General features: G+C 41.4%; 2 protein-coding genes across 11 annotated transcripts in view; both read left to right on the top strand.

The window, feature by feature from the left end:
- NR2C1 (nuclear receptor subfamily 2 group C member 1) overlaps positions 1-10,086 on the top strand; it is a 52,906-nt gene extending 42,820 nt beyond the window's left edge. For 9 of the 10 annotated variants that reach the window (XM_085223318.1, XM_010709292.4, XM_010709283.4 and 6 more), the window contains 2 exons: positions 2,515-2,620; positions 3,125-3,684. In XM_085223318.1, coding sequence (XP_085079444.1) covers positions 2,515-2,620; positions 3,125-3,299 — 281 coding nt within the window. In that variant the 3' untranslated portion in view covers positions 3,300-3,684. Of the gene's footprint in view, positions 1-2,514; positions 2,621-3,124; positions 3,685-4,956 lie in introns of those variants that run through there. The other variant, XR_014883164.1, reaches the window with a different exon arrangement.
- Positions 10,087-11,732: 1,646 nt separating this feature from the next.
- On the top strand, positions 11,733-19,096 carry NDUFA12 (NADH:ubiquinone oxidoreductase subunit A12). Its single transcript, XM_010709255.4, has 4 exons — positions 11,733-11,891; positions 13,148-13,230; positions 13,565-13,652; positions 18,818-19,096. Exons 1-4 carry the CDS (start codon positions 11,803-11,805, stop codon positions 18,996-18,998), a joined length of 441 nt encoding a protein of 146 aa, XP_010707557.1. The 5' UTR covers positions 11,733-11,802; the 3' UTR covers positions 18,999-19,096.
- Positions 19,097-22,561: the final 3,465 nt, after the last annotated feature.

The raw sequence follows: 22,561 nt of genomic DNA, 5'->3' as shown, positions 1-22,561 counted from the left end.
TTGCTCTATTTTGCATTAGGAAAGTTTAAAACCATGAGCAGCTTCTCGTTGCTCTGTTTTCTAGATGCTGATGTTCTGTGGAAAAGATCAGACTGTATTTTAAAAGCTGTGTGAGTCACTGTGTAGTCTGTCTGTTGTGTGGGATGTGGCAGAGAGCTGGATGGTACCTGCCACTTCTGTACATGTCTGAGGTCTGAGAAGAGCTGTCTTTTTCAATTCAGTTGCAGCTCACCCTTTCCAAGAGAAATCAGCTGAGGTGAAAAAATCTTCTTGAACTTTGCCACTTCAAAAGTATAAATTTTAAGCAAGTTTTCTAATATGTATCTAAAAGAACACTGAAATTATCTTTTCTTTAAGTGGTATCCCCAGAGAGTACCCACATCTTCCAGAGAAAGCATCAGCATCACCACAAATACATGAAATTTGGCTAAGTGCATAACAAAACCTTGCCTGTCTTCCTATTTTTCCCCTTTTTTTATTTTTTCCTTCTCTTTTTGATATTGCACTTTTGGAAGACCTCTGAGATTAAAGACCTTCCTGCAAATGAGCAGCCTTTTAAGTAATGTCAGAATCTCTGTTAAAGATGAGAGATTCACAGAGGAGATCCCAGAGAGTTCTTTTGTTCTAGATCTCCCAGAAAAATCAGACCCTGAATATCTTCACTATAGAGCATAATCTTGCTACCAGCCCTCATGACTTGAAGAATTTTGCACAGTTTTGTGTTTGCTTCTGCAGTCCAGTGAAGCACAGGAAGTATTTCAATTTTCTGATAAGGTACTGCTTATCCACTGCATCCACCATGGGTCTGATTTCACAGAATCATAGAATGGCCTGGGTGGAAAAGGACCACGGTGATCATCTAGTTTCAACCCCCCTGCTGTGTGCAGGGTCGCCAATAATTTCAATATTAAGAGTGCTTGAAAATGTTTATAATTTTTCCTTCCTGCTAAGGATTGAATACACAGACTCAGGGACTTCCTTAAAGTGAGGGGTAAGAAGGTGTTTGCTGCTTTAAATTTAGTAGATCATGCTTGCGGGAGATTTAATTCACTGTTAAGCATTCCTTACCCCCTAAGCAGTCCTTTCATGCCATTCCTATACTTGTAACTGGTACGAGTTCCTCCAGGAAGCAATTTATAGCAGAATGTGTTGACCTGGCTGAAGAAATCAATCCTGTTACAGACCTGAAAATATTTCCTTAGAGAGCTTACACTTGCAAAGCAACAATTATTTCTTTGTTCAGCCTAAAGTTAGCTTGTTTCCTTCCAAATTGCATTCGACGATTGAAAAGGTAGGAGGACAAATATTCTAGGAAAAACCTGTATCAAGTCAGGTGACTGGACTGACTTTTCTTTAGGCCACATGGTTTTATGATCACATTCCTAAGGATGTGCAGCTGCTTTAATGTCGGCATATTGACCCATAAGCCAATATTCTTGACAGTATACATGCAAGACATAAAAAACTTATACCAGTACCCTGAACAGAAGGGATATTCTGGCAATGATTTATAGGCCAGAAATTACAATTTCAGGGATTTTACTGCTCCGTTCCAGGGTGGGGCTGGACTGCACGTGCAGCAGTCCTAAGGTAAGAACATCTGCTTTGGTAGACTGCTGATTTGCCATGTTCCATAGCTGGAGATTGGAAGATTAATGAAAATCTTCTGTGCCACTCCAGCTGCATGACTGTAGCAAGTCAGCCTTGGGCAAAGAGCTGAGTGCAAGGGAGTGCCTACAAGACTTGGCATCTTTAGAGATTGCTACTAGCATGCTAGCAGTCTTCAACTACTGGTTTGGAAGCAGACTTCTAGCTGTTCCTGGCATTGCTCTAGAAGCAACGTCATGAAGCAATATATATTGCATGTCAACAATAACTCTTCAAAATCTGTTGCTTTCTTTGCTAACCTCCTGTCATCTGCATTGATTTTTGACAAATAACATTACACAATTTGTCATGGTATTGTGACAGTAAAATATTTACATTAAGCCAGATGGAAAATAAAGACTAAACTGTGTAAAGTGGTCAGAATCACCAATGTTTTCCAAACGTGACTTGGCCATTAGATTAAGTAACCTTTAATTCCTGCAAAATTTAGGAAACAAATAGTTCATAGCTTTTTTTTTTTCCACCTATGTGTATTTATCTTTTTTTTTCTCACAAATGCTATTTGTGCATACAGAATTTCAATAAATATCAGTGCATTGGAACAGTACTGTTCTATGTGACACAGAGGACAGAGGTTTATTATCAAGAATGATGTAAACACTACAAGCACTGCACATATTTGAACTTTTCCAATTGTCTGGTTGTATTTATAAACAGTAAAGTAAAACATCAGGATAGAGGAAGAGAAATAAGGAGGTAAAGCAGCATCCTTCATTAAAACTGTTGGAGAACTTGAAGTTGCTGCAGCTATCAAATAATAATTTCAGCATGCTTGCAATTAGATAATCGGTACAGCTTTTAACATGTCTTGGTGTGACAGGTGTAACAATGTAGGGTGTCTTTCAGATCACCCAGGGCTGGAAAATGTGGTACAGATTGAGAAATTTCAAGAAAAGGCGTACATGGAGTTCCAAGATTATGTAACAAAAGCATATCCAGATGATACTTACAGGTGTGTACACTTTCGTGCTCACTTGATTGTTCTCTTTTCAGAGCATCAGTGATACTGATTTGCACAGTATTACTTAGAGTAAACACATATATTTTCTTCTTACATTCTTAAAGCTTAGAAATGACTTTTAGAACACTTAAAATATTTAAGAGCTCATGCATATTATGATTATCACTTATCTAATTATTAATGTCCAAAATGAAATACTAGAATATAGAGGAAGTATTTCTTTCATCTTGAATTGCACCTATTTGGAGTAATTCCTCATTTAGTCTAAGTCCAAATACTGTACAGTTCATTGACTAATATATACACATTTTTGGTGCTGTCGAAGAAATGGCTGACATTTTTGATGTAAGTGTTTAAGCCTCTCATGAAGTAAATATAGCACATTTCTATCACCGTCGTCCCTTATTCATTTTTTGTTTTCTTATCAGTAACATGGTTGCGAATAAGGCCAAAATGTGTGACCAAAGTGACTTTTTGCCAAACTTACTTTTGCAGACTGTCTCGACTTCTTCTCCGATTGCCTGCCCTGAGGCTGATGAGTGCTGCCATTACTGAAGAGCTGTTCTTTGCAGGACTAATTGGAAACGTTCAGATTGATAGCATCATCCCATACATTCTGCGAATGGAAACGGCAGACTACAACACTCAAATAATCGGTCATGCTGTATAAAATTAGCAATCAAGGATTCTGTACCATGGCAGACATGGTTGATGTAAATGAATACTCTGTCTCCAAGAGATGGCAATAGGCCTTCCCACGCACCTTTCTAAAGAAGACTCGTGTTCTTCCTTCCAGTACACTTGGGAAATGCGGTGGAGTGTCTTAAGGAATAGAGGATCGCTTCCTATTTTTCATCTGATCTTCAAGGACTTGTAAATTAACTTGATATCTGAGGAAAGTCAAGAATTGTCCATCCTATTTTTGTAGATAGATGAACTTGGAATATTTGTTTATGAAATCCAGGCTTGTGAAGAAACGGAAGAAGCTTTGACTGAACTAAGGTATCTCAACTTAGTTTGGTGTTTTAGACAAATAAATTAAGTTTCCTCTCTGAGTTGTGTTTTCAGTGTTTTGCTGGTAGTTCTTTCTCATTGATTAAATGGAAAATAAGATCAAACATCTTGAAAAGGGCATTGTTTCTATGGAAGGGCGACCTTTATAACCAAACTTTTATTTTCTATTCTTTTGGAAAGAGATTATTTCCTGTTGAATGAAGCAGTGGATATTGTTAAAAGAGCAGGGAAGGTAAAGGAATTACACACTTAAAAATATTCTGCTTACATGTTGGTGCAGTTGATCAAAAGTAAAGCTGCAAAGGATCAGTATTGACTGTTCTGTGGATGAAGAGGTATACTATGCTGTAATATTGTGTGTTGGTAGATATCAGCTCTTTTATACTATGAAAAATTGAGAACTGTACTGCAGGTGTTCAAAGAGAGCAACCTCCTATTTTTTCTGCTCTCAAAAGTTAAAGGTTTTTCACAGTACTCTTTCCTCTTTCAAACTTAGCACACAGGGACGGAGGCATTCTAGATGTGTCTCAGTTTTCTTTTGACCACTTCTATAAGTAACGAATCTTGTTTAGAATTCTGTGCATGTGTTCATATCGTTTCTTTTGCATAGGACTTCGGGTTTTTTTTGTTTTTTTTTTTAATTGATATCCCCTAGCTATCTAGGTGTCTTTTCCAGTCAGTCAGTCTTGTGTGATTATTTTTTAAATTAGAAATTACTGAATCCAGTACTCTGTTTATACGAACGTGGTCTCTGCTGCTTTGCCTGTCCATGTTAGAAATGAGTAGATTCTTTGTGTTTGTTGACTGAAATACACATTATGGCTCCATCAAAGATGGGTTCACATGCTTTCCTATCTTGAGGAACGTGCCTCATTGTCAAATAACACTGATGGTTGATTACTCCTAGCTTCCTTTTGCAATGGGAAACTATATGTTCCTAGCACATTTAATATCCGTTGCTTAAAATTAGAGAGAGATTCTAGGCAAAGTTACGGTCTGCTGCCGACAGCAGTTTGCAAGTTTATCTAAATCTTGGATTGAGGCCTAGTTCCATTTATCCTGAACTTTTTAGTCCTGTGGCAACACTGAGTGAGGAAGAGCCCAGTTCCTTAGCCAAAAGATCAGCTTTGAGGGAAGCCTTTGCCCCTTTGTACCTGCAACTCCAAGGCCATGCCTCAAGGCCATTGAGGGGACAGGTAGATGAGATTTTGGTGATTTCTGTGTTTTTTCTCAGCATCCAAGGATTTCAGTCAGCCAAAAAGAAGCAGAAAACTGACACTGAATTATTGTGTCCTTTTTAATTCTACTAATAGAGTTGGATCTTCCACTGCCAACTTCTAATCAGAGGCTGTACTACAGGATTGCTCATACACAGATCCAGAGATGGAAACGCTTAGTGCTGAGGACCTCTGATGGGATGGAACCATTCTCCCCTGCTCTGAATTTGGCATGTAGCGGCTTTCTGGAGAACAGCCTTTAAAGATGCTGGAGCTTCCTACGTGCCCGAGCCCTTCCCACAGTCCATGTGTCTAAAGGAGAAGGATTGAGGCTCTGCATTTGTGTTCCCTGGAGTTCATGAAGTGTGCAGACTTTTTTTCTGTCTCAAGAGGGCAGTAGTTAAGGAAATGTGAAAGACAACGGCTGCCAATATACTGTGCTTGTCACTTCCTTGTGGTTATAGGCCCCGCCATCTTGCCGTCTGTAGTTCCAAATTGTGGATGGGAAGTGAATTGTTCTATTCATGTTTCCTCTGAAATTTGGACCCTGTCTTCCAGCTCTTCTCTGTTTCTAGCAGGAATAGTTATAGTTGTGTTAAACCTTTCAAGGAAGTTGCCAGGAGGTTACTCCTGAATAATTTGTAAGTGGCTTACCAGGCATTCCACATATTGGGAGAATTTGATTCCCAATATTCTCCAAATTCAGATAACCCATTTTCCTTCTAAGTGCAGTAGAAACTGCAAATCTCTCCCACACCCTTGCAGATTTGTATTTTTTTAGCTTTCTGCCCCAGGCATGACAAACTGTTCTTTGTTTCCAGCTGGCCAGAAGATTCAGCAAATGTGGTTTTTGCATGGTATTGTATAGCTGCAGAAACAGCTGAGAAAATACCAATGTTTGTAGAGAGGTAAATCTTTAGGGATTGAATCCTTCAGCATATCTGTCTTGGAGAGCCGTGTTTTGAAGGATGTGGCCATAGAAGCTTATTCTCTCTGAAATTCTGCGCTGTTCTCCCTCCACACCGTAGTCTGAATACAAGTTGGCCTACTTCAGGGAAGTGTGAACTGCTGTCACTGCTGACTGCTGGATCTGCAGTTAGGCTGTGTTAACTCAGAAGCACAAGAACCGCAGTCACATTCTTTTTGGATACCTGTCACCTCTGCATGGCAGCAGAAGTTTCAAATCTCAATGGCTGACTTTTCCCCTTCCCACATCTCTTACTGTTAACTTTCCTGGCAAAATCCTTTGAGCTTGATCTGAGATTTTTGCCAGATCACATAAATCAAGAATTCAACCCATCCATGTTTTTTTTTTTTTTTAAATCCAGTGTTTCCAGATGTGAGACTACGCGTTCTGTGTTGGGTAGCAAGAGACAGTGTCACACCCTTTCACGTGACAAAAACTTGCAGATATCATACAATCTAGTTTTCCCAGTCAGGTGAGAAGTCAAACAGGACACCCATCTCCAAGCTCAGTTACAGATTCTATTACCTCTTTTGAGAGCAGTATAGTCGAGTCACCATCAGTAATCAGGATATACTCTAGTAGTTCCCAGGCTGCGTTTGGGGCTTTGCTCAATATCTGTATAGTATTATTACAAAATGGAAACCTAGTTCAAGAGATCTCCAAATTGCCAAGAAGTGGCATACACTTTTTATGTATTGTCTGGCTATGTGCATACTCATGCAAAAAGAAAAGGTGTTTATCTCAAAAAGATTCCAGTTACTTCTGCTGTCCATCTGTGCGATAACCATATGCCCCCCTTTCCCCCTTTCTGTTGGTGGCTAACCAAATGTAAGTTCCATACTGACTGTCAGGTGAAACAAAAGAGGGAGGCAGATGCATGAACACCTGAGGTATTGTAAGGGCCTCCGCAAACAACCATAATCTTGGATACCTCCAATGTTTGGACTTCTATAAAGTGAATGTGCAGATATGCAAAACACTGCAAAAAGTGCTGCCTACTGGTAAGTAACCTTTTTCCCAATGTTTGTTACATTTTTTCCTCATAAATGTTCAGTGTAAGTTCAGTACCAGGTTAAAGGCAGAGTGCGTGCTGGTCTGTGCTGCCTGGCGAGTATTCTCTCCTGTCTTGATGATCAGGAAGGTGGATCCCATAGTACAGGTGGTTGCATTTGCATTATTCACTTTTCTTACCAAGACTTTTCGTTTATCATTTTGAGTTCTTTAACTGTACATTCATGCTCTTGATGAGGAGTGAGGCACAACTGGGCTTTCTCAGGAATGGGCTGCCCTTCATGCTATTCAGTCACACTGTTGTTCAACACAAATGCGAGCAGTAAGGCTCACTTCACAGTGGATGTTAAAGTAACTCATTATTTTTGTGACCTTTTCTCCTTCATGTTTTTTTTTTTTCAACCTTCTGATCTTCAGCATTCTGAAACTTTCCATACCTCGTCAGAATACAACTAAACTGCAGCACTTACCACTAATAATTTGCTTTGCCAATGAATGAACAAGCTCTGTTATGACAGCTTTAAAATGTTCAATGTTATGAAAATTCATTTCTGTATCAAACACATGAACGGAAGAAATGATACATTTGGAATCTTGTCCCTGGAAGTGTATGTTGTGCATATATATATGAGTTCTGGGGGCTTGTTTCATACTGATAGAGTTCCTGATACAAACGACTGTTCTACTTTAAACTTGCTTCAAAAGCACTTTCATTGTGTGTACCTTCTGCACTTATAACCTGTTGGTACCTCTCTTCTGTGACCATTGGCTTCAGTGAAAGTCACTGCTCTGTTACTCTGTTCAGCAGCTGTGGTTTCCCAGTACAGGCATTAGAACGTCGCTGTACCTGTTCTGCTGTGGTATAAAAAATTCATTGTAAATGTCTTGAAACCTGAATTTGTAAAGTCTATTTTGGCTGTATTTTTAAAAATAAATTGTAACTTTCTATTAGAGAAAGCAATAGTAATCACCTATGTGTTAGTGTTCTACACAGGTTGTCTTACAGCCCTGAAGCAGTGTGTATGATTCCAAAGAGTCCGTGGATGTCACTTTACTGTACAATGTTGTGTTGTCAGTAGATTCATTCTCTGGGATTTGTGATCACTGCAGTATCGTGCTGTTCTCTACCCTGTTGCTAGGAACTCTTTGTGCTTACTGCTCCTTTCTGCCCTGGGAATTTGGCTATTTGAAAATTAGTGATTTATTATAGAATGTAATTTACCAATGTATTTTTTTATTTTAAAGCACTACATGCAGACGTTGATATAATGAATTCTGATCACAGATCTTCATGCCAAGTAAAACAATAGTTATTTTTGGAGAAGTTTATTCAATTCATTATGGATTGTGAAATGATGACAAGTTTGGGTCCTTTCTAGAACTGATTTCCCAGTGCCAATTGAAGAGTTGTCTTTTTTTTTTTTTTTTAGTCTTCAATTACAAATGATTGTGATGTTTGCATGAATATGCAGATAGCAAGAACAAATGAGAAATGAGCTACCATTCTCTCCGTGCCTAGATTCTGAAATGCATTCATCCTGAAGTAAATGAAGTACTGTGGAGTAGATGATGCACTGTAGAGGAAAGCCTTGTATGATGAGAGAGAAAGTTTGGGTAATGCTGATGAGGGAATAAGCAGTCAGACTCTCTTCCCCCTCCGTTAGCAGATACTCCAGTTGCTTTGTTGCTTTTGTTTTAAAAGCTTACCCTTCTCTGCATTTCCACAGAGACCTGTTCTCTGGTCAGACTGCTAATCTACTACCTGCTCCTTCCCATACCAGTAACATTTCACAGCCTTTTGGTCATCTCTGAAGGAAAAAATGAAGAGCTCTCTAGAAAGAAGTGCTCTTCTGGTAAATAACGAAAGTCTAGAAACTCTCCAACGGGTTACTCAGCAGCATCTTCAACCAACATCTCTAACAGTCCTGTCTTTTGTCCTCATGCTTCTGTATAAAATAACCCCAAATAACGTTTCTACTTCATCATATGAGCCCTTCTCTCCTGAGCTCTGCTTTTCCTTTGTTCATGTGCACAAAGTCACATTAACCCATGCCTGTAAGCAGCCCTTTCAGCCACTTCAGTCTTCCTTTTATCCTCAGCTCTGCAGTATGAAGTGCTATCCTCACCCTGATGTGCTACTGCTAATGTGTAACACAATTTTCTGCTACATTAATCTTTTATCAGAACTCGGGGTTGTGCATTTTGGCTCCAGTGTAGGAACCAAATGTATCCTGAGTCATGGCAATGGAGCTGACCTCTGTTCAAAGCAGTCACTCCTGGACGCATGGGATTTTTGTGGCTGCTGATGCTGAACACATACATAAGCTCCACTATGGAGACCTCAACCCTGCTTCATCTTTGGGTCTTACCAGAGAGCAAGCTGAACAGCCACATACTTCGGTTTATGATGGCTCTCATGAAAGTTTTTCTTTCACACTGTAACCAGTGGAATTTTGCTATTGGGAAATGAAAGGTAGAGGCAGCTGCTGCGTGAGATGGCCCAGGCACTTCCCAAGAAGTGGCATAAGTCTTCTAAAAGTGCCAGCATTGTTGGTTTTGAGTGTTTTAGTATTGTCACAGAAGTATATACACACTAGAATGTTCGTGGGGTTTTTTGAAAATTACAGAATACCTCTGCTCTTCAGTAAGATTGCACCTTGAGCCTTGGTTCCAGACCGTGAATCAATCTCTTTTAAAGCAGCCGAAGACAAGTGAAAAACCTTTTTTGATTGTGCTTTTGGGAAATGTGGACTATAGGAGGGCTACAAATCCAAGAGGAAAAGCATTAGAGATTGCACTGTTCAGACCAGAGTGAGAGAAACTACGGTTAGAGGCTGGGCCCACAAAATGTAAAGAACGGTGATGTGAATTTGACAATGCTTCTGAGACTCAGAAATTTTAGAAGGATGGGGCAGATTTTCAAAATCTACATAGCTGGGTCTGTTGTGTATTGGATTTATTATTTTAATTGCAAGAGGAATTCCAATTAATTATGCAAATGTATATTCCTTAGTTGTGAAATCATTGCAGCATAAACTCATATGACTTCTCATACAAAGAACAGAAGGAATTGCAGTGGAATAGATAAACAATTAAAATATATATATTGTAAGGTAAAATGTAAATATTGAATTGCTTTGTGGGTTGGTTTTTTACACTTTCTGTGAAATACTTGAACTTAGGTTTCTCAAAATCAATTTATCACTGAATAAAGCTCTTAAAAAAATAAAACATAGGATTCAATGAGACTTTTCTGTGCAATCATTGAGTCATTCAGGAAATGGATTTATCTTTAAAAAATGTGTTCTTGTGTACTACACTGTGATTCTGTATTAGAAAAGAAAGAGCTAACTGATATGTTCAGGGCTTGTGTAGAATGGCGTTCTGTCACTAAGTCTGTGCAACTTGTTGGAACCACAGGGGGGAAAGAAAAAAAGCATTAAATTTGGTTAGGCAGTTTCTAAGACAGTGAGGTTCAACATACAAAATTTTAGGGGCACAGCATATCTAACAGAGACTTAGCATCAAATCTTAGAAACTGGGAATAAAGAATTATTTATGGGACCATGAGTTTTACAGTCAAATGAATGCTGTCTTCCAAAGGTACCCCAATAAACTCTTAGGAAAGCATTATGCTTGTGTTTGTATTCCACATTATTCAATCATGGTATCTGCACAGAGTTTGAGGATAACGTTGAACAGAGCAGTAAGATAGGGTTTTCATGAGTGGTGACCAGATGTTAGCAAAAGCATTGTAAGTAGGTGCAATAGGACTTGAGCATTCAGGCTAATGGCAATGAAATTCTTTGTGGAGACTTACTCTGCTTGAGGAAAAATCAAAATGTAATGTAAAGATGCTGTAAGAAGTTCCTGCTTCTACGAATGTTGTTCCATAAAAGCTTCAATAAGCTGTAAGAAAAGCTGTAGGATTGAAGTTGCATTATGATGCTAATCACAGAATCACAGAATTGTAGGGATTGGAAGTGACCTCCAGAGATCATCGAGTCCAGCCTCCCTGCAAAGCAGGCTCCCTACAGCAGGCTGCACAGGTAGGCGTCCAGGTGGGTCTTGAGTATCTCCAGAGACAGAGAGTCCATAGCCTCCCTGGGCAGCCTGTTCCAGTGCTCTGTCACCCTCACTGTGAAGACGTTCCTTTACATATTGGTGCAGAACTTCCTATGCTCCAGTTTATGGCTGTTTCCCCTTGTCCTGTCCCCACAAACCTCTGAAAAGAGGTTGGCCCTGTCTCTTTGATTCCCACACTTAGTAGGATATTTATAAACATTAATCAGATCACCTCTCAGTCTTCTTTTGTCAAGACTGAACAGACCCAGTTCGCTCAGCCCTTCCTCACAGGGGAGGTGCTCCTGGCCCTTTAACATCTTTGTGGCCCTCTGCTGGACTCTCTCCAGGAGATCCCTGTCTTCTTTGTACCGGGGATCCCAGAACTGGACACAGTATTCCAGGTGAGGCCTGAGGAAATCCCTTCTCCCAGCTTGGAGTTACAAAGTGCCATCCTCCACAGCGATCTTAGTCAAACTACAAAGACACACGGTGCCATATGGATCCATGAAGTGACCCAGAGCTTATCCATTGTAACCCTCGGGGAAAAAGATACAAACAAACCTCTCAGACCGCTGCCAGCAGAGAAAATGTTCTCAGAATTAGATTCTTAGTGAAGATGACCAGATTCACCAGTTTCGTGAATATCCTTAGAAACTGGTTTGGGAGTTGCAGCTGTTTAGTGATCCAAAAGTTGGCTGGCCTCTTTTTAAAAATTTCTTTTTCACAGATCTTTTTTCTTAAGTGGTTTACAGCAAAACAACGGTTTGTGAAGTTAAAGAACAAGCGAACGAGCACCACGCATCCTCGGAGCACGGCGGCCCGCCCGTCCCATCACCGCGATCCGTGCGCACCAATCCCAGCGCGGGGCGGTGCCGGAGCCGCTGCGGCGCCGTCCCAAGATGGCGGAGTACGTGCAAGTGGTGAAGCGGGCGTTCAAGCACCTCAGCGGCCACGGCGGCGTCCGGGGCGCCATCTTGCAGCTGCTCAGGTAACAGGGAGCGCGGCGCGGAGCGGAGCGCTCGGAGCGAGCAGCGGGCGGCTTCCGGCTCTCGGCTTTCGCCTCGCCGCCCCGTCCTGAGGGTCACCTTGGCGGCCGCGCCGGGTTCGGGCCGCGGGCCCTGCCTGCCTGCCCGTCCGCCCTTAACCCCCACCTGACTGTCCTTTGCCAGCTCTATGCCATTCCCTTGGGCCCTGTCGCTGTACCCGGAGAGCAGAGCTCAGCGCTACCCCTCAGCTCTTCTGTTCTGGGCTGTGCAAACCGAGGGACCGCAGCCACTCCTCACACACCTTGCCCTCACACCTGTCACCATTTCTGTAGCCCTCCTTTGGGTGCTCTCCAGTAGCTTTATGTCCATTCTGTACTGTAGTGCCCACACACAGTGCTTGAGGTGAGGCTACAGAGTAGAACAGGACAGTCTTTAACATCAGTGCACCAGAAACTAAATTATTATGGCTTTGTTTCCCCTAGTCGGGGCTCACTGAAATTGACTGAGAAACGTCCTTTGGAGGTTCTAAATGCCTCTTAGTGTTTGGTGTCGGTGCTCAGGGCACAAATGCCAGGACAAGGCATAACAACCCTTACAAGGAGGGAAGGAAAGAAGGAAGGGAGAACAGTGATGAAACATCCCTTCTTTTCCTGAGGTTAGTTGCTCAGGCTTAAATAACATGGGGGTCTGAGTGCTTCTTTATGTGACAGGTGAACGCCAGCCAAGGAAGCATGGGTGTGCACATGTTCTGTCACTTGGCACTGGATGGAGAGTGCCCAGAGCACTGCAGGCAGCTGAAACTTTACGTGATCCTGCCTAGGGTGAATGTCAATGAAGAGGGGGAAAAAAATATGCAGATCTAGGTGGGGGAAAACACTCTAAAACATGTCAGTGGAATGCAAGTCATCACAGATGTGCCTGTGGTACTCATTTCATATGATATTTAAAGTTTAATGGATGTTACATCATGCTTTATCTCATGTCATAATGAATTTCTGAACAGCCCCCCAAGGCATGTCTGTATGACTTCAGTGTCCTGTCAGTGGGGCACACAGTGAAGGCAAGCTGCTGTCAGTTACAGGAATTGGTGATTATATTCTTCTTAAGTCTGAATAGTTTGGGCTTCCTTTGTTTGTTTTGCTTTACATACACATGTTTGAGTTTTAATTACAGATTTTTGCCAACCTCAAAGAAAACTTATATTACAATTTCACTCTGAGACAATGGTAATTAAAGCTGCTGTTCTGGGAATTCACAGGGTCAACGAATTGAAGACTGGTACGCTGGTAGGAGTTGACAAATACGGAAACAAATACTATGAAGACAAAAGAAACTTCTTTGGTACGTGTGCTGACGTGACCACCTCCTGAGTGGCAGCCCAGCTCTGCTGCTGGTGAATTAGGATTTATTGCCTGTCCATCTTCCTTGCTCTTTGCTTGTGCGAGAGCACTAAGTTCAGCAATGTAAGACTGCAGTGACAATAAGAGTGCAGAAAACTCAAAAAGAACCAAATCCTGGTCTGCTTCCTAGTCACAGCTGTACTTATCTTACAGTGAGGGCCCATAATAGCAGATATTTTTAGGCAAAATAGTTCTCTTTGTGTTTTCATGAGTTTTCTACTTTATGTAAAAATAATTTCTTAACTTTATACAGTGTTTCTGTTCATTTAATCAAGGTCGACACAGATGGGTCATATATACTAGTGAAATGAACGGCAAGAATACATTTTGGGAAGTTGATGGAAGTATGGTGCCTCCTGAATGGTAAGACATTTAAATTAGTAACTTGAATACATTGTGTGATTGCATGTATGTGTTCTTGTATTACAAAGTAGAAGATAAAAAGTAATACATCAGTTTTTGGCAGTAAGTTTTCTTGGAGGCAGCATGACAAAAAAGCTTCAGGCTGGTTAGTTTTAATTTCAGTTTAAAAAGGTTTTTGCTGGATGCTTAAGTTGCAGAAGAAGGGTACCATTTGACAGAATGTTCCCATAGATACAGAAGTTCTTCCTTGATTAAGCTGCACATTGGTTAATGAGAGAGAGGAGAAAGCTGATAGAAAACCTACAATGCTGCTCACTGTGTCCAGGAGCACTCTGTTCTTGTAGCTTCTCTCCTTTTCAAAGCCTCGTTCCTTTCTTGGAAAGAGGTGTTCAGTATTCAGAAATGACTGTTGGAACAGCCACAGGATCATGGCATGGGCAGGTTATGCTTTAGGCACTGGAAAGCACCACAGCCCAGGTCTTTGATTTGTGCATACTCCAGCAAAAAAACAAAACAACAACAAAACAACAATGCAGCTTTCAGACACTGCAGCTGAAATGTAAAATATTGTATATGTGTGCAGATGTATGGAATAGGTTAAAAATTATGTGGGCATGGGAGACAGAGTGACGTGGCTCTTATTGGCACATTTGAGCAGTGCGTGGGTAGGCTGTCTAGGCAGTCAATTTTGCTTCAAACTCACTCCGTCTTCAAATTATGTTTAATGCAGTTAATGCTTTCTCTTTCATCTCTAGTGTGAGTTTTGTGGCACTGGTTTTTAAAAGTGACATTAATATCTGAAATCTCCACGACCAGCATGTTCATGCCAGTGCAGAGCTGGTCCTTATTGACTGCATAATAACTGTTGTTTGATTCCTCCTTTTGTTCTTTTCACTATGAGGCTGTGCCTGTTTCCAATATTGTCATTTCTTTGAGGCAGTGTTTTCTGTCTTTGCTCGTGCTTATATGTCACTAGCTGTGTCCTTGCAGTACACTACAAAGTTTATTTCTGAGTATCAGTCATGTTTCTAGGTAGAACAGTTTGTTTACATCGCATACAGCAGTGAGGTGAAAAGCTTTCCTGTTATTGTGAAAAAAAGCACTGGAAGAAACAGTAGGCTCGTCATTATTATCAACACTGATTGGTGCAATGAGACGTGAAAGGTTACACATGCAAAGAAAGCATCAGGAAATGTAGTTGTGCAGTATTCTGGGTTTTTCTGCTCTTGTTATGTTTTGTTTTTTTTAATTGGAGCGCAGGTCTGATGGGGAGCAGCTGAGGGAACTGGGACTGTTCACTCGAGCTGAGCAAGCTCCATGTTTCTGGCTGTTGAGTACACCATGCATCTTAAAGGATAACTCTGTGGGCAGCTGGGTGCATTCAGGATTGTGGAATGCCGTGGACTGTTGAGATGCAGTCAGGTGAACCTCGCATTTCATGCATGATGAATTGGGGAAAAACACTTTGACGTATTGGAAAATTCTGAAAACGACTGTCTGGGGAAAAAAATGAAATAGGAATTAATGTTGTCAGCTTCAGCTGTCTGCCAGATATTGGCAAAAAGGGAAAAGCAGGAAGGAAGAATGCCTCGTGCGATAATATAGCACGGCACCATTTTTGCAATTATCAGCATTCTGAAATAATTGGTGTGATGTCTTTTGACAGTGGATGTGCTGGAATTACAGCATGAAGGAAATCAAGAGCTGTTTTGACATATGTGTGCTATGCAGGGAATTGGGACTGCAGCTGTTCTAACAAGTTGCCTTAGCGGAAGATGTTGCCTTCTGGTTTGTTGTGATTTAAATGATCTTATTTAACCTCATTGCTCAGGGATTTCTTAGCATCAGAATCAAGGTGATGGTATCTACTTTGTTGGAGGCATGCTTGATTTCTTTAAATCCTTTTGACACTTGTGGAATGATTGGTACTAAGCTGTGCAGCATTGCAGGCTGTAGGAGTGCTATCTTCATAACATGAAATTTCAAATGTAAGTTAATTTTAATAATGAACACTGTTTACGTTAGCTGATCTGGCAGCCAAAAAAGGGAAGAATATAGCATCTCAGACTTATGTGCCAGCATACCCCGAAATGGAAAGGAATGTGTTTTTCCTCTGTAAAATCACTCTTTTTCAAGTCTGCCTGTGAGAATAAGAGTTTAATCAGGAAAGAGAGGAGGGAGTGAATTTCCATCCATTTAGCAGCTTCACAATAAACTTGTGTATCATAACTATATTAAATGCTGGTGTGGTGTTGTTAGGTCAGTGGCATTCTGTCACATTACTGTACAGGTTATCTTGCAGTAGCCTGCATGAGAAATCAGTTCTCTCCCATGGGTACACATGGGAGATGTTTCTTGTCCCTTTTTCCTCCTATTCCCATCCATAGACCTGGAAGGATAAATGAAGGCTGTCTTTAGTAAGAGTGCAAAAAATGCTCTGGTTACGTTATAGTCAAAATTAAAGCTTTATTAAAGTTAAGTCAAGCTTTTGTGCTGACTTAAAGTACCTGGGACAGCACTGAAATGCCCTCTGACCATAGCACCCCTTCACCTTTCTTGTTGCAGCATGATTGGCTCAGTTAGGGGAAAAAAAAGTGGATTTTAGGAAGTTGGCAAGTAGCCTGAACTTACATAGCCAGTGAGTGAACCTTGCAGATGGACATACACTAGTAGCTCTGGAGTTTGTGCTGCACCAGTTCTTGTTTGACAGTTCATGCATCATCTAATTGGCTCTAGTCCTTTGTAGCTTCAGTTGGAAATCAGTTTGCTTTTAAATATTTGTCTGAGAATGGGGAGAGCATCTCACACGGTCTTGAGTGCACTTGAAGGTATTTTAAGGTGTCTCCTGTCTCCAAAGCAGAAGTTTGGAGGCTTTACCTGCCTCAGCATTGGTAATGCTGCTCTGTGTCTCAGGAAACTGCTTCAGCCTCTTCCGAGCTGCTGCTCTCCTCATTTTCTTTGCTTTGTATAAGCCGTCTGCTGCTTTTCAGGTGCTAAGTCATTACTTGCTTTTGAATCCTATTTTTTCAAGCATGGATTTATAGGCTTTGACTTTGTACAGAAATCTGGCCATCTGCAAGATGTCAAATCTCTTTATTTCTGCTGTTCAGTCTAATGTATGAAGAGCTTTTCTTGAGCATCTGGGAGTAGAGTCTGAGACACCGAGGCTTCAAAAGACTCTTTGAGGGATGTTGTCAAGGGGAAAGTCTTTCCAAAGCAAAGTTTTCTGGTTTTGTATGTTTTAAATGGGGAGGAGACCACAAATGTTGTAAATATCTTCTGGAGATAATTATTTCAGCACCTGTGGCGAGCAATTTTATTTCTACTTTCAGTGAGAAAATATGACTTAATGGGGCTTTTTTTGCTGGTCCATTGAAACTTGAGCTCAATTTTGTATTGATGTTGTGCCAGAAAGTCCTGAAAGCAAATAGAGCATTACTCCAAAATCCTGTGTTTTGGAAAACTTTATAGGTTTAGTCTTAGAAAGACTGCAAAGCTATACAGTCTGAAATGGAGAATAAAACTACTCTGTTTTCTGTCTTCTGAGTTAAATGAGTAAATAAACTCAATATTATAATAATTTCACATTTCAGGAAGTGAGCGTATATACACTTGTAATGGAAAAGATGCAGAGCATTGTGTAAGCTTGAACTGTAGTCAATTTTAATTGAGCTTTAAAGCATTTCTTGTGCTCCATCTGCTCCAGCTTTTCTGTCAGGGCTTTTGTAACTGCATTTTTAGCCAAGAAAACACTTGTCTTCCCTCTCGATGTGTATTGCTTTCTAGGGGGGCAGGAGACATGGGAGGATGGTGGGGTATGGTGACAATTGCATTGCATTTGTGTTAGCAATGGGATGCTGGATTATTGAGTATAAGCGTGTGACCCCACTTCTCCAAACTCACCTTTTTTGAAGCAAGGTGCTATGGGATCTCCTTCCAGGCAGAAATCTGCTGACTTTTTATATGCTGTGATAGGGGTAGGACGAGGGGGAATGGTTTTAAACTGAAAGAGGGGAGATATAGGTTAGATGTTAGGAGGAAACTATTTACTCAGAGGGTGGTGAGGCTCTGACACAGGCTGCATAGATAGGTTGTGGATGCCTCATCTCTGGAGGCATTCAAGGCCAGGCTGGATGGAGCTCTGGGCACTCTGATCTGATGTGTGGCAGCCCTGCCCATGAATGGGAGTGGGAGCTCAGTGATCTTTAAGATCCTTTCCAGCCTAAGCCATTCTGTGATTCTATATTTTTAAGTGATTTTTTTTAAACTAAAGTAATATCCAAGGTTTTGATTTCTTTTTCTTTCTAAATAAATACCTAGAATCTACTCAACTGAAAAAATATCCAACCTTTTGTAGAACTCTTCAGAGTATACTCCTCAGTCAGACACGTGCATCTCTCATACTGCTTTTATTGTGGTTTTGTATTGCTGTATCAGTGCAGTCTGCAGGAGTTGTTGCGAAAGGATGAAGATGTAATTTTCAGGCTTTCTAATAACAACTTGTATCAGAGAACTGAATATTTTTAGGTGAATTCTTTGACAAAAGGTGATAAGCAGAAGCCTCTTTTAATCCCATCTCAGTAAAAACATCCATAGTGTTGCAAAAAGCCTCACTTCTGTCTCATTACATGTACTTCATGCTGCATGCACAGTTAACTGGCTTATAACAAAAATGATTCGGTTTTGAAATTTGCTTTGGGCACCGAAATAGAAATGGGATAAAATCAATTCAGTTTATCCCCGCTGAAGTGTTTCTGTAAATTATAATGGAAAATGCTTTCCTTGAGCATTAATGTTATTTGCAGGGGGGGTAGGGTTGACGTTTAGTTCATAAGTAAAAGGTAATGACTGTACTCACTTGTTAATTGCTCCATTACTGACTGGTATTAATCACTTTATTGTGGAGCCAGTAAACATTTATGTGATTGCTTAGGTGAGCTTAAATCATTATCCCATATCCCAAGTGGCGGCTTCACAAAGACTTTGGAGGTGGCTATTGAAATATCTTTGTGCACACAATTTTCTGGTGATGAAAAGCAAACAAAAAAAAAGCACACAGATTTTTTTGGTGCCTTTTTTACCGCCTGACTTGTTGCTCATTATAGATCATGTGATACTCCTTAATATGCCTTAACAATGTGTTTGTTTTTTTTTTTTCTCTTAAGGCATCGCTGGCTTCACTCAATGACGGATGACCCTCCAACTACTCATCCTCCAGTTGCTCGTAAATTTATCTGGGAGAACCATAAGTTCAACCTGAGCGGTACTCCTGGGCAGTACGTCCCTTACTCTACTACACGCAAGAAGATACAGGAGTGGGTCCCACCTACAACGGCTAGCAAATAACGGGCAAAACAACGGCAAAAAGTGATTTGCCTCCATTTTGGCCTTCGGTGTAAACTGTATTTTCACTAATTTTATTTAAAGTAAAAGCTTCCTCTGACTGCTGTAGTTTCGTTTATTGAGCTGGGGGGGAAACCAAGTGAGAAAATCCTGGGAAGAAGTTGAGGACAGAATATAGCAAGTCTTCTGCTAGATACTCAGCTTTTTGTCATTTTGTTAGTGGCTCTTATGTTTACATAAGCAACCCTCACTTTTTTTTAGCATGGCAATCATTCCATGGCAGTCGCTTCTTGCAGTTGTACCATTCAAAATAATACAGAGCCACTCTGACGGTGCAGCGCACCCGCAGCCTGCACATGGCCTTCCTTCACTTCAGTGCTGTGAAACAGTCCCAGCATTTCTATTAGTAGAAAGTAGCCCTCACTGAGCTCTCCTAACCTAATTTAAAAGGATGATGTTTAACCCGTGTTAAGGTAACAAAAGCACAGAGCACAACTGAAAAGCAAATTGGGTAGTAATGAGCAGCAGGTGTGGGAAGGGTTCTTCTGACCTTTTCATCTTGGCAGATGCGCTGACCTTAAGAACCTGAAGAGATTTCCCTGAGCTGTTGAAGAGCCCCACTGCCTACCTGCCTCTGTGCTTGCCCTACAGGCACAAAACGGGGTAGAGCAATTAACTCTTACTAGCCTTGGCTTTTTTAATGTGTTTTTACCTAATTTAATGCCTCTTCCTTCTTTGTAGCATGGGTTTTTTGGACTGCAGCTTGAACACATTTCAGCACAGAGTTTTATGCAGGTTTGTGCGTGGCAGCATCCCAGAGGAAGGCAGGAAAATGGCTCTTCCTCCTGCCCCATGGAGCTGAAGTGAGCCTAGGCTTCGAGAGCTGGAAAATACAGTCAGTCCCATCTCTGGAGAGCACCCAAACTCACTCATCCTTCTGTAAGCTGCAGGGACCACATGTGCTGGACTTCAAAACTAGAATTGCACTGATAGCACCTGTAACACTGCCTCCTCAGGTAGGTTGCAGGAGGTGTGTACAGGAAATTAAGTGAGCATGTGAAGGAACACCTGCAGTCTTTCACAGGGCTCTGTGCAAACCCTCCTGCGATGCAGCTCAGCATATCTGCAACGTCCTTCACTTGTGAAAGTTCACCTTTGCTGATGACATCTGCCTCAGTAGATGGAGGATGCTCAATTGTTTTCTGATCTAAATGACACTTCAAATGCCAAGCCAGCTGAGTGCTGCAGCAGATGGTGTCTTCAACCAAGTGCAGCTGAAGCAATGACAGGAATATTCTCCTAAATGTGACTTTAAAAGGAGCAAATATCAGACACGTAAACCATGTCCCATTAAGAAGACAGCTCCCTCCTCCAGTTGCAGTGCAGTGCTGAAGCCTGCTTTTATTTTAAAGTTGTGTCTTTGAGAGTACCTTTGTACATCCCCATGGTCCTGGCTGGCCCTTCCAGCAACAGAGCACTGCTTCCTCTCTCACAGAATCACAGAATGGCCGGGGTTGGAAGGGACCTCAAGGATCATGAGTCTCCAACTCCCTGCCACATGCAGAGCCACCAACCTCCCCATTCAATACTAGACCAGGCTGCCCAGGGCCCCATCCAACCTGGCCTTGAACACGTCCAGGGACGGGGCATCCACAGCCTCTCTGGGCAGCCTGTTCCAGCACCTCACCACTCTCACAGTAAAGAACTTCCCCCTGACATCCAACTTAAATCTTCCCTCCCTCAACTTAAAACCATTTTCCCTCATGGCTGCCTGGATTGCACCTTCTGCCCTGTCTCCAGCTTGGAGAAGAATGGCTGAGAAGGGGCTTCAGGAGACCAGACAGGCCTTAAAGCAGTGCCACATGCACCTCTTGTATGCCATATCCATGGCCCGCTGAGCTGACTGGAGCTGTACAGCAGGACACCAGCCCTGTCCCCCCCCATAGAGGTGACTGCCAGCAGAGTTCAGCATGGCCCTGGTAATCCAACAGGCCAGGTCAGCACAGTGTTACCATTTCAAAAGGGCTCCATCGATGGCATCCATTGGCGTGCCTGTCTCTGGGCCTGGCCATTTCCTTCTGCTGTGGTTTCACATCTCTTGCACCCACACGACCTCGTTGCTCAGAGTGGAAGATTTTGCAGATGCTCAGGAATTTTACTGTTTTGAGAAGAGGGCAGTGTTTCTTTTAGTTTATATATGAAGTAATTACCTACGGGATTTTTTTGTATTTTTTAATAAATGCTTTGAGACCTACATTTATCATTTCTTTTAAGCATTTTACTTAGAGTTTGTGATTCAGGATTTTTCTCCTATTAAATGTCAGCAGACTAAAAAACAATTAGAACGTGAATACATGTGTGCTGAGCAGCAACTGCACGCACATATGTGCATAGGTATATTTGAACTAGGAATAATGAATGTTATAATTAGCATTAGAGACTGTAGTTAGTAGCAAATTTGTATTACAAAGTTTTCAACAATGCTGAACTTTCATCATCAGATTATGAAGACTTATATCGGATTATGAAGTAAAATGCTTGTTATTGAAATCAGGAATCACTTCATTTAGATCAGTTTTTCCTGCACTACAAAAAAGGCAAAGACATTGGTAGTGCAACCAAAGATTTTCCTTTGTGCTCATAAGTGTGTTTCTAAAATCCAGAGGTTTGGGGGATTTGTTTCAATTATGTAGGATTAGGCAGCAAACTAAAATGCTAGCAGTTGATCTTATTATACCTTCTGTATGTAAATTACTCACAAACCACCACACTAAGTGCTTGGTGTAATTTAATCTCTGTTATAACAGCAACGGATACAGAAGCTGTGTAAATAATCTGTACTGCTGTTAGCATCGCTTCGGCAAACTGCCACTCGAGAGACTTCTGCTTTACACTGATTTATATTCCTGGAATATTATACCTATTTGTTTCTCTTTTTCTATGGGGTAATTTATTTCCACCCCTCTAATGGACTACTTCATTTTAACCTGCAATTTATCTTTTAAATATTAGTTTTAGATTAAGTGCATGTAGGGCCGTTCTATTTCCTTCGTTGCCTGAAGGATTTTCAGTTGATGGAACAGCGATCCATCAAAACACAGGCTGTACGTAACAGATGCAGTCTCATGTGGTTGAGCATTCAGACACGGGCCTATTAATAGTTTGTTTTTTGAGGGTAACCATCCATAAAAATTCAATGAGGCAAAACCAAATTCAGCAATATCTGTCCGTGTGGCACTTCCCTCCTGCCTTGCGGCAAAACAGTGTCCAGAGAAAGCAAGAGAACCCTAATGGGTTTTAATTTGAGGCAGCTGTTAAAAAAGAAAAGAGGATTTGTTTACTCTGGGTATTTTGGAGTTCATGGGGCCGCTTAGCTTTTTTCTTTGGAAAGGAAAAGGACAGGTTTTTGGAGCATGGACCTCGGTTACACGCCACGTGCCCACAGAGCCATAAGACCACTGCTGGCACAAGCAAGAAGTTTCTGTTATTTGGCACCTCTTCCCTTCAGCACCTCCTGCCTGACCTCTGCGGCTCCCTGGGCCCAGCCAAGGGACTGGGCAGGGTGA

Source organism: Meleagris gallopavo, chromosome 1, assembly GCF_905368555.1.
Source record: "Meleagris gallopavo chromosome 1, MGAL_WU_HG_1.1, whole genome shotgun sequence".
Classification (NCBI taxonomy): domain Eukaryota; kingdom Metazoa; phylum Chordata; class Aves; order Galliformes; family Phasianidae; genus Meleagris; species Meleagris gallopavo.
The sequence above is the reverse complement of the archived record's forward strand: the minus strand, read 5'-3'. Positions and strand labels throughout refer to the sequence as shown.